Raw genomic sequence first — 15,232 nt, 5'->3', positions numbered from 1 at the left:
TATTTCATTTGTAATTCTGAGGATTGATTTCAAAGATTAAGACGAAACCCACAAAATGTTGCCGTTTGCTGCTCCATGTTTCTTTTGACTGAAGCTTCGTTCTTCTGCTTGGTCTGTTTTAACGGTCATTGTTTTTGGCCCTGAATTTTCTTGGAAGTCGCTTAGAAACATTTTTTGCAGCGAGTGGCTTAAATACGTCAAATTATAATGACAATAAGCATCAGAGATGTGCACCATTTCACCTGTGCCTTTTGAGAGCAAGCTGCAGCCCTGAGTGGCCACTGTGCCCAAATCTAGTTTGCGAAGCTCTGATGGATAGAGCTTGAAAGTCCGACTCCAGGGGGTGGGGAACCTCAGGCCTGGGGTCCAAATGTGGCCTTCTGAAGCCTCTTAGGTTACTTTTGCCTGGATGGCATGCGTCCTTGAACTGTGGCTCATGTCTGTGTGGATGGAGGACAGAGAAGGATATGTACAATACTGCTGGGCAGAGGTAAAATTTACAGGGTTGTCCTCGGATGCACTTTCACTCGGCTTGTGCATTAGGCCTGACATCTCAGGTGCATGAGGCAATAGCTTTGCCAAACAAGAATAACTCTTGATTGCAACTCATGGTTTCTCTGGAGTGAGACAAACCACAAGGCCAGGTCCGGATGTACTGTTCAGCCAAATCATGGCTTTCCCCAGGGAAGGACAGCAGTAGGAACAGGGAAGAAGTACAGCAGTCTTGATCCTCGGTCCAGGAACCTGCTTATTTGCTCATCTGATTAAAACCCTGGTTTGAATGCATGATGTGCAAAAGTTGGCCATTGCCATTCAGAGGCAGGAAGTTTCTATGTATGGCTTGTGCTACAGAAATACTGAGTACTAGGGGTTGTCACCACTGCTTGTGTGGTTCATCAGTTCTGCCTGTTCCTACCCGCATTGCCAATCCCTTGTGCAAATGTGGAGAATTTGATTGGGGGGAAATGAGAAACAGAGAGAAACCAAAACAGACTGATTCACCTGTACTTACTTCATGCCTCCCCTTGGAAACGCTTCGTGTCAGGGCAGCCATTTGCTTCCTTCTGGTGACTGGAGGAAAACAGTCCTGAATAAACAAACAAACAAAAAATTCCATGGCACAATTGGATCCACAGATTCCCCCACAAGACACACCTGCACATGTTGGCCCTCTTTCCTTCTTTGTCACACCTCCCTGTTTCCTTCTTTATCACATATTTCTCTCCACCTTAAAACGCCCTCCTCGAAACTGCCTTTTCTTTCCATATCTTCTCCCTGCCCACTGATAGGGCTACTTACTCACCTTTTGCCGGAGAGTATATATATCTCACACCACCAACCTAACGCCTCTCAGCTGGTGCCTCTGCATAAAGATTTCCTGCCAACAAAGCAAGGGAAAGAAAAACAGGTAAGGGAGGGATGCTTTGCTAGGGATATTAGTTCGCCTTACATCCAGGACATGCTGGTTCTTGGGAAGGGGTGATTGCATAAGACTTCAGTGGCAAAGAGGAGATATTTGGGAAGGTCAGCATGAAGCTGTTCTGTGGCATCCCTGAATAGCTTGGCATTTTTGCTTACAGCAGATTCCAGGGAACATTCTAGGGTGCACATGCCATTTCTGTGGTTCGTTGCCAGGCCACTGATCCTGCCACAAGTGCATCCTAGAACACAGCACATACCCAGAGCCCTGCATGGCCAGGGATGATCAGGAGTGGTAGGCAAGCTGTCTTTATGGGCACAGTGGAAAAACAACAGCACTGGCCCACTCTAAATGCTGCTGGTCCACTGACTCCAAATGTGCTTTCTTCATACGCACTCAGTTGTTTTGTCAACTTTTTGAAAGGGGGAGGGGTAAGACATCATAGGGAAGAGCCCCATCCTCTTCTTTCAGATCCTGAAAAATGTGCAAGGTGGTGAAACCACAGGGAGAGACTTGTGTTTGTGTATACCTTAAGGACTCCATTTTACATTTAGCATGCCATGCCACATACCAGCAGTTTGCTGCATTCGAAAGGGACATAGGAAGTTGCCTTAGACTTCTCCATCCAGCTCCAGCCAATATTCCATCTAGCTCACTCACCTACTCGTGATCCCCAGGGACTGGTCTTGAGAAGACCTGCACAGAATCAGAGAATTTGTAGAGTTGGAAGGGACCACAAGGGTCATCTAGTACAACCCCCTACAATGCAGGAATATTTTGCCCAGTTTGGGGCTTGAATCAATGACCCTGAAATTAAGAGTCTCATGCTCTGCCAACTGAGCTATCCCAGGAACCTGTAGCTTCAGATACTGGAGGCAATGTAGCCTTCATGAATAGTAGCCATTGATGGTCATCAGTCATTGGTTTATCTATCCATTTTAAAGCTTTTCAAGTTGGTGGTCTCCCCTGGCACTCACAGGGCCCCCTCCACACTGAAGTAATAATAATAATAATAATAATAATAATAATAATAATAATAATACATTTTATTGGTTTTCATAGACATATAACAAAATATAACTAGATAGCTAAGCATAATCATAACACCCCTGACCTAATCACCTGCAAATCAATCAATCAATCAATCAATCAATCAATCAGCTTAGTATTGTTTTTATGGGGGAGCACCAGGGCTAGGAGAACCAACCAGAACTTAGTTTCATCACCTCTCAGGTGGGTGCCATTGCCATTATAAGAGAACAAGGGATGTGTTCATGGTGAGTTCCAGCACCTCTTTTTCTAGAAAAAACAACACTGGGGAACACCAAAATCTTTTTGGTGCTTCAGGCCTCTAAAGGTCTTAATCTGGCCCTGATTCTGTCCTCACAACAGTGAACAACCTATAAAAAAGTACTCTCACACTCAGGATCCCCAGTGGCTGGTACTGAGAGATGTGTTGTCTCAGATCATGGGGATAACGTAGCCATCACGATGAGCAGCCATTGAAAGTCACCCTCCATTCATTTATCTAATCGTCCTTTAAAACAACTAAAGTTGGATGCCTTCTTTGGTGCTACAGGGCCCCCTCCCCAGTGAAATTATTATTATTTTATTATTTTGTAAGTATTTGCGTTGGTTTTAATAGCTGCCCATCAAAATACAACTAGCAAACTAAGCATAACCCTGCCACCCCCTTCCCTCTGCCCCCAACATTACCGGTGTTTATAATATCTTTTATCAGGGTTGTATGGAAGCATCCATCCACTGGTCACAACATCCAGATATGTAGCGATGCAGCCGAAAACCTATTTTACAGATCCTTTCCCCTAGCATAGGAAATAAACTGCCAGCAGGTGGCATAAAAGGCATTTGCTTTCTTTTGCTTTCCTTTCAGCACCATTACATTGCATGCTACATTACAGGTATAGCCAAACCGCACACATTTTTACATCATAGGTCTACTCTCTGACACATCTGGGTAACGAATAGTGTTGTTGCAGCAAGCACAAATATCAGGAGATCTCTTGTCTATACAGACTTATCAGATACTTCAAAAAGTGAAAGTAAATGCAACTGTGATGTAAAATTACTTTCCCCCATAAAATATTAGAGTTATTTTTTCTTTGCATGCATAAGGTCCCAGATCCAGCTGAGAAGGCCTTCTTTCTAAAACCTTCAAGAGCAGCTGCCAGTCCATGTAGTTGATCCTGAGCTAGATAGATGATCTGACGTGGTGTGAAAAAACCTGCCCATAGTAACCCAGGACTTAACCACTCCAGAATGAAAGCTGCAGGTACGGCGAACCTTTGGCCCTCCAGATGTGCTGAAGTACAACTCCTACCAGCCCCAGCAAGCATGACCAATGGCCACAGATGATGGGGAGTTAGCAACATCTGGAAGGCCAGAGATTCCCCACACCCACAACACTGAAACATTTTGGCGAAGGCTCCACTGATCTTTTAAAATGCAGAACATCTGATAAACATTAAGTGCTGTGATGTCCCATGGTGGCAGAAGGTGTTTTGCAAAACTTGGGGGGTTTCAGGGGTGGAGTGCAAAGCAGCATCATGGGCTTGAGTTAAACATCTGGGGTGCACCGCTGTACTTGCAGCCACCCTGAAAATTCCTTTGTTTGGACAACCTCCTCTTTCTTGTCGAAGTATCCTTATCCGGGGCCCAACCTGAAATGCAGCAAACTGGTTTCCATGAAAGTGAGCTCTGTGTCAATTTATCAACATTGCAGAGATGCATTTCCCAATAAAGGCTCAAATGCCAACATTGCAGTACCATTTGCCACCTCACTCCACTCACTTTCTCCCCTCCAACCTCACTTCTCTCCCTCAGTTCAGATGATCAGCTGTGGCAGCCTTGAATGTCTTCCTTTCCCCTTGGCCTGCTGCTCCATCCATTCCTGCCATCTCCGTTACATGGTTTTCAGCCAAAATGTTCCCCAAACCACCCTTTCCCAGAGAGATGTATTTGCTATGAGGGTGTGACCCTCCTCTTGTTCTCAGGTGCTGTGTGTTCACACAAGGCACATTCTCCTTGTATACACACTCCTCGCAGCACACGCTATGGGGTCCTGCCCCAAATTGTTTAGCGAAGAGGGCAGGACAGCCCTTTGTCTACTGACCTTGCCCAGATATTCTTTTGGGTGGGAGCAAATGGGATTGCTGCCTGAGCTATTGTCATGCAAACCGCAGAGAGCAGGTAATTTGGGATGGGCAAATCTGCCAATTTCAGTTTCAGTTTCTCATTTCCAACTTTTCTCTCCTGAAGAGTTATCAGCATTTGGGTGTGACTTTTGCCTGATACACACATTTCTATGCAATTTTGCGTGACATACACAATTCTGCAAAGCAATTTCCCATGATATACAGGCAACTCCCAATGTACATATGGGTTGCATTCCAAGTCACTGTTTGTTTAAGTGAAATCATGTATATTTGAAACACCACTGAAAAAAGCCTGCTCCCCCTCCCCCCTCGTTACATCCCTTTTTGTGATGTTTCTGGGTTCAGTGCAATGTGCACACTTATTGAACTTGTGTAAATGGGGACTTCCCTAAAATGCATTTTTGTATGTTATTTTCACGAACAGATGCATTTTCACACACTCTTTACCCTAGTATATGCATTTATGTGCAAAATATTTGGCTGGAAAATTGCATCGCAAAATTCAGACAAGTGTGAATTTCAAAGGATGGTTGTGTTTTGGGTGGGTGTTTGCTTTTCAAAGTGCAAATGCAGACTAAATCAAATTTTCCCCCAATCCCTAGAGGTAACCCAAGGTAGGCTTGACTACTCTTACTCCAGGACTTAGGAAGCTACTATTCCTCATGTCAGACCATTGACCCATCTAGCTCATTGCTGAACAGTGTCCTGTCTCCTTACACACTTAGTATTCAGCAGCTGGTTGCCCCAGAGCCATGTTTAGGCAAGATTTTCACCATTATTGCTGAGCCCACAAACCTCTCCCTCTCTCCACACACACATAGATCCACGCAGATCCACTTCTGGTTTTCTTCTTGTCCCACTTCATTTGAGAATGTTTGTTTAAGGAGCACAATGACGTTGTTCCTTTGCTTAACACTTTCCTCTTGAAGTTTATCGGATAAGGTGTGGCTGTGGAAGGCTGAAGGAGCCTCAAAATTCCCTTTAAAATTGCCTGAATCCTTGAAGCCTCATTGCTTTTCTGTAGACAATATAGAGACTGGTGGCTTGTCATAATGCAAGTATTAATGTTACTAAGGCTCTTGCAATCCATGGGTAGCTGCTTTCACCCAGTGGGTGGGGGAACAGAAGACAGATGAGAGAGGGTGTTCCTCTAAGAGATGTCCAGCTCACCCAGCATACATGAAAAGAAGGCTTATTTGTCCAGGTGTTAAGGTTTCACAGGCATCCTCTGTTATGGGGATAATGTTGGTCCGTTTCTTCGTCACATTGATGGGACTTTGCAACGGAAGCCTAGAGCAGCAGAATTGGGAATGCTCTGATCTGCACATCCCCAGCAGGTGCGGGGAAGATTTGGCCCAGCAGATGTTGCTCAACTACAAATCTCATCAATGCTGAACACTGGCCATGCTTGCTGGGGCTGGTGGGAGTTGTAGTTCAGCAACATTTGCAGGACCAGAGGTCCCCCACCTGTGTAGTAGACCTTTAAAGTGGAGAGATCAAGGGGGTGAAAAACAAATTCTGCCCCAAATAGAGAGGGGTAATCTGCAGCCCTCCAGATATTGCTGGTCTCCAACTCCCAGCAGCTCCAGCCATTGGCATTCCCTGCTACATGACACACTACAGCTCCATTTGCCTGGCTGTACCTCCAAACTCTGTTTTGTTAGGTTGTCCTCATGTTGTTTCCAGCTTGCTGCTTTAATCACTCATCATTTTGGTCCTGCAGCCACAGAAATCGCCTCACTGGAACGTTTCCCCTCCATTCAAACCAGACCTCCTCAGTTCCCAGAACCATGAAGCTCTTTCTTCTCTACCTTTTTGCTGCCCTGATAGCTTCAGGTGAGTTGAGTTGTATAACTAGGGGTATAACTAGCCTCTGTCAGAGCAGGCAGCTCAGAGTCCTCTCACCCCAGCTCTCCTCCAGATGAAATTAGGAATGAAAGCAGGATTCTACTCTAATCAATACGGTGGGGTAGGAGAGCTGGGGAAAAATTCTCACCTGGCAACCAATGAACCTATTTGGTTTCAGATACAGTGGTATCTTGGGTTAAGTACTTAATTTGTTCCGGAGGTCCGTTCTTAACCTGAAACTGTTCTTAACCTGAAGCACCAGTTTAGCTAATGGGGCCTCCTGCTGCCGCCGCGCCACCAGAGCACAATTTCTGTTCTCATCCTGAAACAAAGTTCTTAACCCAAGGTACTATTTCTGGGTTAGCGGAGTCTGTAACCTGAAGCGTATGTAACCTGAGGTACCACTGTAGTACATGGGGAGACGAGTCCAAAAGGCATTGGAACGCAAATTTTCATGGCTATGGTGGCTCATTTACCAGGAGTAAATTAGTAAATTAGTATTAACTCTGGAAGTATATGCTTGATTCTGATGAAACTAAGCCTCCTAGAGCAAAATATACATTAGGAGGCTTTGTTTGGTCAGAATCAAGTAAACACTTCCAGAATTAACACTAAATACATCACATCTAGTAAATGAGCCACCATAGTTGCTAGGGGGCTGTGAAAATTTGTGCCCCGGTCTTTTTAGACTCATCTACCCATGTACTATCTGATACCAAAGGGGTGCATTGGTGGCCAGATGTGAAGAATATTGGCAATATTTTCAGCTCTCTTACCCCCTAATAGACTGACATACCTCACAGAGCTGTTGTGAGAATAAAAGTAACTGGAGAGGGGAAACCCACGTACACCAAGGGTGATAATCCTGTAGTGCTGGGGAGCTGCAGGTCATGGCTTCCCCCATAGGATTGTGGGAGCTGTAGTTCATGAAGGCTACTGAGAGTTGTTAGAAGGCCCCTATTTCCCTCATAGAGCTCCAGTTCCCAGAGCTAGATGGCTGCTATTCATACAGTGGTTTAACAATCAATCCCGGGGAACTCTGGGAACTGCAGCTGTGGGAGTGGAACAAGGGCCTGCTAACAACTCTCAGCACCCTTAACGAATCGCAACTCCCAGAATTCTTCGGGGGAAGCCATGACTGCTTAAAGTGGCCCCACAGTGTTTTAAATGTGTGGAGCAATTGTGGCCTACGTTGTGCTGGTGTGAAACAGCAGTTTCTCCAGCACATCCCCCTGAATTCCTTGGAGGAAAGGTCGAGTTCAGAAAGTAAAACATAAACAAAAGAAATAACAGATCAGGTTGTTGCTACCGCCATAATTGCAGTGGTTGTTGTCATTGACTGTTATTGATATTATTATTTCCCCCTCAGCAAAATCCCTGAGTTGCGAATGTACAAACTGCACAAGTGGAACAACTTGCACAGCCGACAAAGAAGGAGCGTGCATCGCTGTGACAGGGAACATTAAAACTGGTAGGTGAACGCACCTCTGAGGGCATTTCCAGATAACACTAACCGAAAGCTTGCTGGAAACGTAGGTTTTAAACAATGTGGTGGTGGGAGAACACAGCCAAGATTTTCATGATATTGAATCACATATCCAATACCAAGCTCTCTATTTGAATGGTGCAAACTTGACAGCCTATTACAGATTGTAACAGGATATCAGGCACTGGCTGGATGAAGAATAGTGGTGGGAGCCGCCCACTCAAGAGCCTCCCAGCGAGTGCACAGAAGATGCCAACTTAAGATTCTGGATCCTGGTGGTGGGACACGGAAAAGCAGTTTGCAGAAGGGTCGAGCTGGCAAGTGCTGGGAGAAGGGTGTCTGAGTGACCAAGAGGGGTCAGGAGAAGGAGGGATAGAGGCTGAGCACCACAGACTCAGACAGAGAGGAGTCAAAGATTGGCTAATTGCCTTCTGTGCCTGCTGTGTGTGTGCCTGCCCTGTGGTTGACCTGGCTCCTTGACAGCTCCTTGACACAGGAGCACTACTGCCCTTATACTAAGAATCACTGCTGACCAGAAGTGTAAATACATCCGTGCTTGACCATGGGGCTTCTTCTTCTTCTTTTTTGTTAGAGCGTTTATTAATTTTTCCAATAAAAACATCCAATTAACATTCAGATCATAATCCAATAAAAAATAAAAAATCCAATTGTCTTCCAAATTTGATTCTTATTTTACGGCTTCCCATGGCCTAAACTTCAAAGCAAGTCCCAGTTCTTAGTCCTGCCTCTCACGATCTTTCCATATTTCCATATCCGACTTTATCTCTCCAAACTTCTTTGCCTCTGGCTCTGCGATCTTCCACACATCAAAAAACACGAATAAACTTTCCACCTCCGAGTGTGGACTTGTTTATATTATGTTCCCTTCCACTGCTCCCCCCCCCCCGCGCCGCTTCAGCTGACACCATCCACTCCAGGCTTTTGTCCAGTTCTTTGAATATGATATCTTGGCAGCTCTCAAATCATTAATCTTTCCTGTCCGGCTGTTATCAAGTGTTGAATTGTTCTTAAGTAGTCTGTTCATTTTGTTGTATATGTATATATCAATCATTTGGCGATCGATCAGCCTTCCTGGAAACCACTCAACCTCCCCCTCTGGGTCCTAGAGGGGCCCCCGCTAGACATCCATTTAGCCTTTTCTCTCGCTCAAACTGAAAAACAAAATCCTTCAGAAACAGCTGCATTGTATGTTGTCCAAAATGTTATCTCAAATCATCGTTGTCAGCCAGCAATTAATTCCTGTTTATCTTAATTGGAGACAATTTCCGAATTTTCTAAAACTGTGTAGTAAGTAAGCGCCATGTAGTAAGTAAGCGCCATCTTATCCTTTGTTCTCCTTTCAAGTCTTAAAAAGAGTTGCGCGTGAGATCCAATTATAAATAAAAGTCCATCTGCACTCATATTTTTTTTAAAAAAGCAATTTAAGTTCCTAATGACGGTTGGCATGAAAAAACAATTGTTGATCTTAAAGAGGAAAAAGAAAGCATACCAATAGCCTCCACGTTCCACACAGCGTGATGAAGATCTCTTTGAAGTCCGAGTTCATACGCCAGAGACTGTATTTTCTGCAGGTTTTTTCCTTCAGCTTTTCCGAATCAGACCATGTCTGTTTGTTTTCCAAATATATATACTATCCCAAACAGATGTGACCGGCTGGATGGGAGTGGCATCGGAGAGTGCCAACCGTTGTCATGCTCGTTGACCCAGTGTCCTGCCGGGTGCATCTTAATGCACGCCAGCAATCTTAGACAAACCGCAGGTCTTTGAGACAGTCCTCCCCTGCCCTGGGGAGGCTGCCAGGGCTAATTACCCCCATATCAGCCCTGAATTATCGGCACGGTCAGGGTCCGGTCTCATGGGAGTCAACCATTTCCCACCACCGGAAACAGGAAGCCTGACCATGGGGCTTCTTGAAAGTATGCTTTAATGCAGAGGTGGGGAAACCTCAGGTCCAGGGCTCCAGTGCAGCCCTCCAGCCTTTTTTACCCACCCCTTGGGGCTCTCACTAGGCTCAGCTGCCCTTTCCCAGGTCCCCCTCTTTCCATAGGCCCCACTCTTCACTGGCTGTGCTCAAATTTTGAGCAGTGGCTGAGCTTCATGCTCCGGCACCGGGGGGTGGAGAGCAGGCGGGGGCAGGGGTAGCGTGTGTCCTGGGGGCGGGGTGTGCCACCTGTGGGGGGTGTGGTGCCCAGCGTAGGTGGGGGGCAGCTGTGATGCCACCCTGCCAGGATTGCACTGCCGGGGGCGGTGCGCTTCCCTTGCACTCCTCTTCCTCCGCCAGTGTCTTTGAGTGCTTTTGCCCACTTGGAAGTGTCCTTGGCCAGCGATAATACCTCTTTGTTTGCCTGGAGGCAGTGAGGTCTGTGTAGAAGCCCCTGACTTTTGCAAGACTGGAATGCAGTTGAGCGCACAAAGGGAAGAATGCTGTAGCTTCATCCACTTTTGCCCCTGCCCCCACTGGCCACTGGAAACTAGCCCATGATGCAATGCGGCTCTCAGGCTGAAAAATGTTTTCCTTCTCTGTTTTAATGGACAGGTGATATTGCTTAGCCATTGGTTTTAACACATGTTGTTGTTATTCTGATGTCTCTAACTCCTTTCTGATTTCTACTTTTTTGAAGGTGAAGACTCCAGTGCAACACCAGGTATATTCAGTAGCTGTTGGAGCAGCCAGACCCCTTTGGCGTGCAAAGAGGAGGAGATGTTCATCACAGCGGGGAAACAATTTTCCTGGAACACTAAAACCATATGCTGCCACGAGGACAACTGCAATGCTGTTAACCCTGAAGGTATGTGGGGTCCAGGACTCATTAAGGCTAAGGAGGACTCTCAGAAATGGATAGGTGTATTTTCATGCAAAATACCCTGGGAATTTTTATTGAAGGGCATTATGAAAATTATTAACAATGTATATATTAAGTAAGAAAAATGAAGGATATAGTACAAGAGCTTTTTTGTCTTGTTGATTGTGAATAGAGCTATTGCCCTGGCTTTGCACAAGCTGCCAAAAGGGCTTAAGGTTCTTTACTGGTTGGCAGCCTCTCTCCAAACGTTGCAATGTTCAGGTAGCATGGGAGGCAGAATACAGTGGTACCTCAGGTTACAGATGCTTCAGGTTACAGACGCTTCAGGTTACAGACTCCGCTAACCCAGAAATAGTACCTCAGGTTAAGAACTTTGCTTCAGGATGAGAACAGAAATCGTGCGGCGGCAGCAGGAGGCCCCATTAGCTAAAGTGGTACCTCAGGTTAAGAACAGATTAAGGTTAAGAACGGACCTCCGGAACGAATTAAGTTCTTAACCCAAGGTACCCTGTATGTTTTAAGCTGGTCCAAAATTGGGGAGTCTATCTGGAGAAATGTCTGTGATGCGCACAGTTGGAGAAGGCTACAACTTGCACTTTGGAGATCTGAAGCAAGTCAGCCTGCCAACTGCTGAGCTAGCCACTGCAGATGTTCTTTCTCTTGACTTACTCATTTCATCACTCCTGCAGTGCTAAAGGAAGACACCACTCCCAGTGAACTGATGTGCCCAACATGCTTTGTTTTCGGCTCTGAGTCCTGCAATGCCACCACGATGAAATGCGCCAAATCCCAGGACCATTGCCTTACCATTACTGGGGTTATCACAACAGGTAAATCAGAATGTAGAATCATAGAATCATAGAGTTAGAAGGGACCCCAAGGGATATCTTGTCCAACCCCCTGCAATGCAGGAATCTCAGCTAAAGCATCCATGAGAGTTGGCCAGTATGATGACTGCAGATTATTACTATTCATTTCATTTTAATCCAGCTCTTCTTCCAAGGAGTTCAGCCTCTCCCTTGCTCTCTCATAAACCTTATGAGGTAGGTTAGGCTAAGGGATAATAACTGGCCCAAATCCAGTTATTTCAGCCCAGAATTTAAGTGGATACTCTAACCACTGCACTGAACTGGCTCTACAATGGGTGAGTCTGGGTTTATTTCCCCTAAAATAATGCATTTTGATTGTTATTTTGATTGTTATTTTCATTTGTTATGCACTTTCCCCTAAGATAAGGAGTTTAAAAATATATATTAAGAACTGCATTGCAAAATTCAGAGAAGTGAAAATTTCAAAGAACAGCTGTGGTTCGCAAAAGAGACCCAAATAACTGGCTTGGCAAGAACTCACTGTTAGCCTGGCTCAAAATGGTCATTTTTTTGAGGTGCTGCTTATATCTGTTTGCAGCATGCCCCAGATCCCCACTGAAAAGACCTCAAGGTAGCATAGAACTTGACATGCAGGTATATAGGGTGACACATTAAGGTACACGACAAAGGTATTGTGAAGCTAGATTAAAAGTTGACCAAAAGGATTAAAAAGGTTGTTCTTAGGGAAAAGGTTTAAAAATACGAATGGTTACAAGCACGCAAAGCAAACCCCTAAAATGGAGTAAAAGTACAGAAAGAATTGGAGGATGTTTGCAGCTTTCCCTTTAGACACAGTTCCTATAGTGAAAGAATGGTATTAAATTTGTGGTTTCTTGCACCCACCAGCCCTTGGCATTATGACACCTGCCTTGACCACTTTCTTTCACCTGGTTCCCCAACATGCCCTCTGGCTATGTCATGCCCTTGGTTCCCAGTTGACAAAACGCAAGGAAGTATAAGCTCCTTAGTCCCAATTGCCGGTATTGCCTATGTGAAATCCCACCCCGCACCTTCCTCAAAGATTTTACCATCTTCGAATTTGATTCCTGGACAGGTGAGGTTTAACAGGTTAACCTCATAATCACCAAATCAACCCAGATGCAAGGCTTTTCTTCATCAGAATGGTCCATTTCCTTTACAGCAGGGATAATATAATTTCTTTCTCCTATTGTCCTTTTGCAGGTACTACAATTGAGCCCTTTTTTGGAGAAGGGTGTGCTACCCCTACAGCAAGCAACCTTGTCAGCGGCACGAAGCTGACCTTTGGAGAGGTCACTTACATGATTACCAGCAGCCACATAGAGAAAGCTAAAGATGGGGCCAGCCAGGACATCCCCACATCCTCCTCTAAACCCTCCACCACCTTGTCTTCCTCCAACTCTTCCACCACCCCAACCTCCTCTAAAACACCCACCACCCTGTCTTCCTCCAACTCTTCCACCACCCCAACCTCCTCTAAAACACCCACCACCTTGTCTTCCTCCAACTCTTCCACCACCCCAACCTCCTCTAAAACATCTACCAACTTGTCTTCCTCCAACTCTTCCACCACCCCAACCTCCTCTAAAACACCCACCACCTTGTCTTCCTCCAACTCTTCCACCATCCCAACTGCCTCTAAAACACCCACCACCCTGTCTTCCTCCAAATCTTCCACCACCCCAACCTCCTCCAAAACACCCACCACCTTGTCTTCCTCCAGCTCTTCCATCACCTCATCCTCCTCTAAAACCTCTACCAACCGATCCTCCGACAAGTCCCTGAGCAAGTCTACTAAACCTGCAACCACCTCCACCTCTGCCACCTCTACTAGTTCTGTTTTCACCATCCTACTGCCAAGTCTCCTTGGGCTCCTGCTGGACAAATTTCTTTACTGATCTCATTTGGCCCAGGACACCTTCTCTACCCAAGTTAAGAAGAGCATCTTCAACACGATACAAGAACAGAGGGCACCAATCCCAGAAGTTTAATGTACATTTCCCCCCAATATACCTATTTGTAAACATTTTTTGGTGGGTGAACTGCATCACAAAGTGAGGAAAAGTGTGAATTTCAAAGGACAGGTGCATTTTGATTCACGTATTGGTGGATTTGGTGGGTTCTCATTAAAATGAGAACCAAAGCAATCCCCGCCCCTTCATCCCCTGGTGGAAGTAGCACCAAACCCAATGAGACTTCCTTCAGAATTGATGCGCATAGGCTTGCACTCTTAGTCTCCTTACAATCACCTCTGAATGCGGAACTATTATTATTTTCCCTAGGGACTGTGAAAGAAATGACCCAAAATTTGTAATTCATTTTATTTTGGGGTGTGTATGTTTAATTTTAATTCAACTGTGTTGATGTTTTTCTTTAAGTCTTTATTTGTGAGCATCATTAAAATATATATTCTTGATTAAATAAAATAAATATTTTTAAAACCACGAAATACCTCTGAATGTGGAGCAACAACTGTTTTTGGTCAAAAGAAATATAAATTCTATAAAATGGACTCATAAACACAAAGAGGGAAGTATTCCTCATCCTTTAATAGTTGCATTTCTCTCTTTAACACGACTATTAAAGATACATGGGCCTTGCCCCCCCCCCTTTGCGTCTAACCACCCTAACATGCTGACGTGGCTCTTTTCATCAATAAGCAAATATCCCTTCAGTAAACAACATCCTTTGCCTGGTCCAGCTTTCTCGAGTTCTGCACAAGTCCAAAGTCCGAGGGGAAAGGGGACAGGTCTGCAGTGGAAAATGTTTACATTTCCAAGGGAACACAGAGCTGATTTGCATCCTCCCCAGGAGACCTGCTCAACAATCATTAATATCTGCAGACACAGAGAATTGGTAGTCCAGGATCTCAGTTTGGCTTTCAAGGGCTTCCCAAACGTCTAAACTATGGCAGGAGAGCCTGTGGCCCTCTAGATGTCACAGAATCACAGATTTGAAGAGTTGGAAGGGACCGCAGGACTCATCTAGTCCAACCCCTGCAGTACAGGAACTGCAGCTCCCATCATTTCTGATGGGAGAAGGAGTCCAGCAGCATTTTGAGGACCACAGGCTCCAAATCCCTGCTCTAAAAGATACAAGTTTCTACATATGAAGAATGCTATGGAAAACTGAGTATTTTAAAATATGCCTAACGAAACCAAGCTTTGTAAACATTTTTTCCCCCTTTTTGCTTCTTGGATTTTATTTTATATATTGCTTTGAGGCACATGTGGACGGCAATAAATAAATAAACAAATAAACAAATAAATAACAATGTTAAAAGCAAACTCTTGTTAAGGAAACAGACCCCTGGTCTCTCTCTCTCTCTCTCTCTCTCTCTCTCTCTCTCTCTCTCTCTCTGTGTGTGTGTGTGTGTGTATGTGTGTATCTTCCTATATGCATAAAAATGTAAGGCTGTCTTCACGCAGCTCCCGTTGGAGGTTTTGTAGTGCCACATCACAATCCTGGAATTAAATGAAGTCAAGGTGGGGCATGGGAGCAAAGGAGGAAGCAGACTGCTTTTTGAGTGGTCTTTGGCTGAGGGTCTGGGCAATTTCTAAAGTCTTTAAAAGTTCTTACACACCTTTGCCCTGGGTGCTCACTTCCTTGCAAAGGTGTGGGGGGGGGGA

The 15,232-nt window shown here is 45.1% G+C and overlaps 1 protein-coding gene across 1 annotated transcript; it reads left to right on the top strand.

Moving 5' to 3' along the window:
• Window positions 1-1,364: 1,364 nt before the first annotated feature.
• On the top strand, window positions 1,365-13,742 carry LOC128418381 (uncharacterized). Its single transcript, XM_053397998.1, has 6 exons — window positions 1,365-1,408; window positions 6,320-6,432; window positions 7,814-7,915; window positions 10,573-10,740; window positions 11,445-11,585; window positions 12,807-13,742. Exons 2-6 carry the CDS (start codon window positions 6,387-6,389, stop codon window positions 13,499-13,501), a joined length of 1,152 nt encoding a protein of 383 aa, XP_053253973.1. The 5' UTR covers window positions 1,365-1,408; window positions 6,320-6,386; the 3' UTR covers window positions 13,502-13,742.
• The last annotated feature ends 1,490 nt before the right edge of the window (window positions 13,743-15,232 follow it).

This window comes from Podarcis raffonei, chromosome 8 (genome assembly GCF_027172205.1).
Source record: "Podarcis raffonei isolate rPodRaf1 chromosome 8, rPodRaf1.pri, whole genome shotgun sequence".
NCBI classification, from domain to species: Eukaryota; Metazoa; Chordata; class Lepidosauria; order Squamata; family Lacertidae; genus Podarcis; species Podarcis raffonei.
The sequence above is the reverse complement of the archived record's forward strand: the minus strand, read 5'-3'. Positions and strand labels throughout refer to the sequence as shown.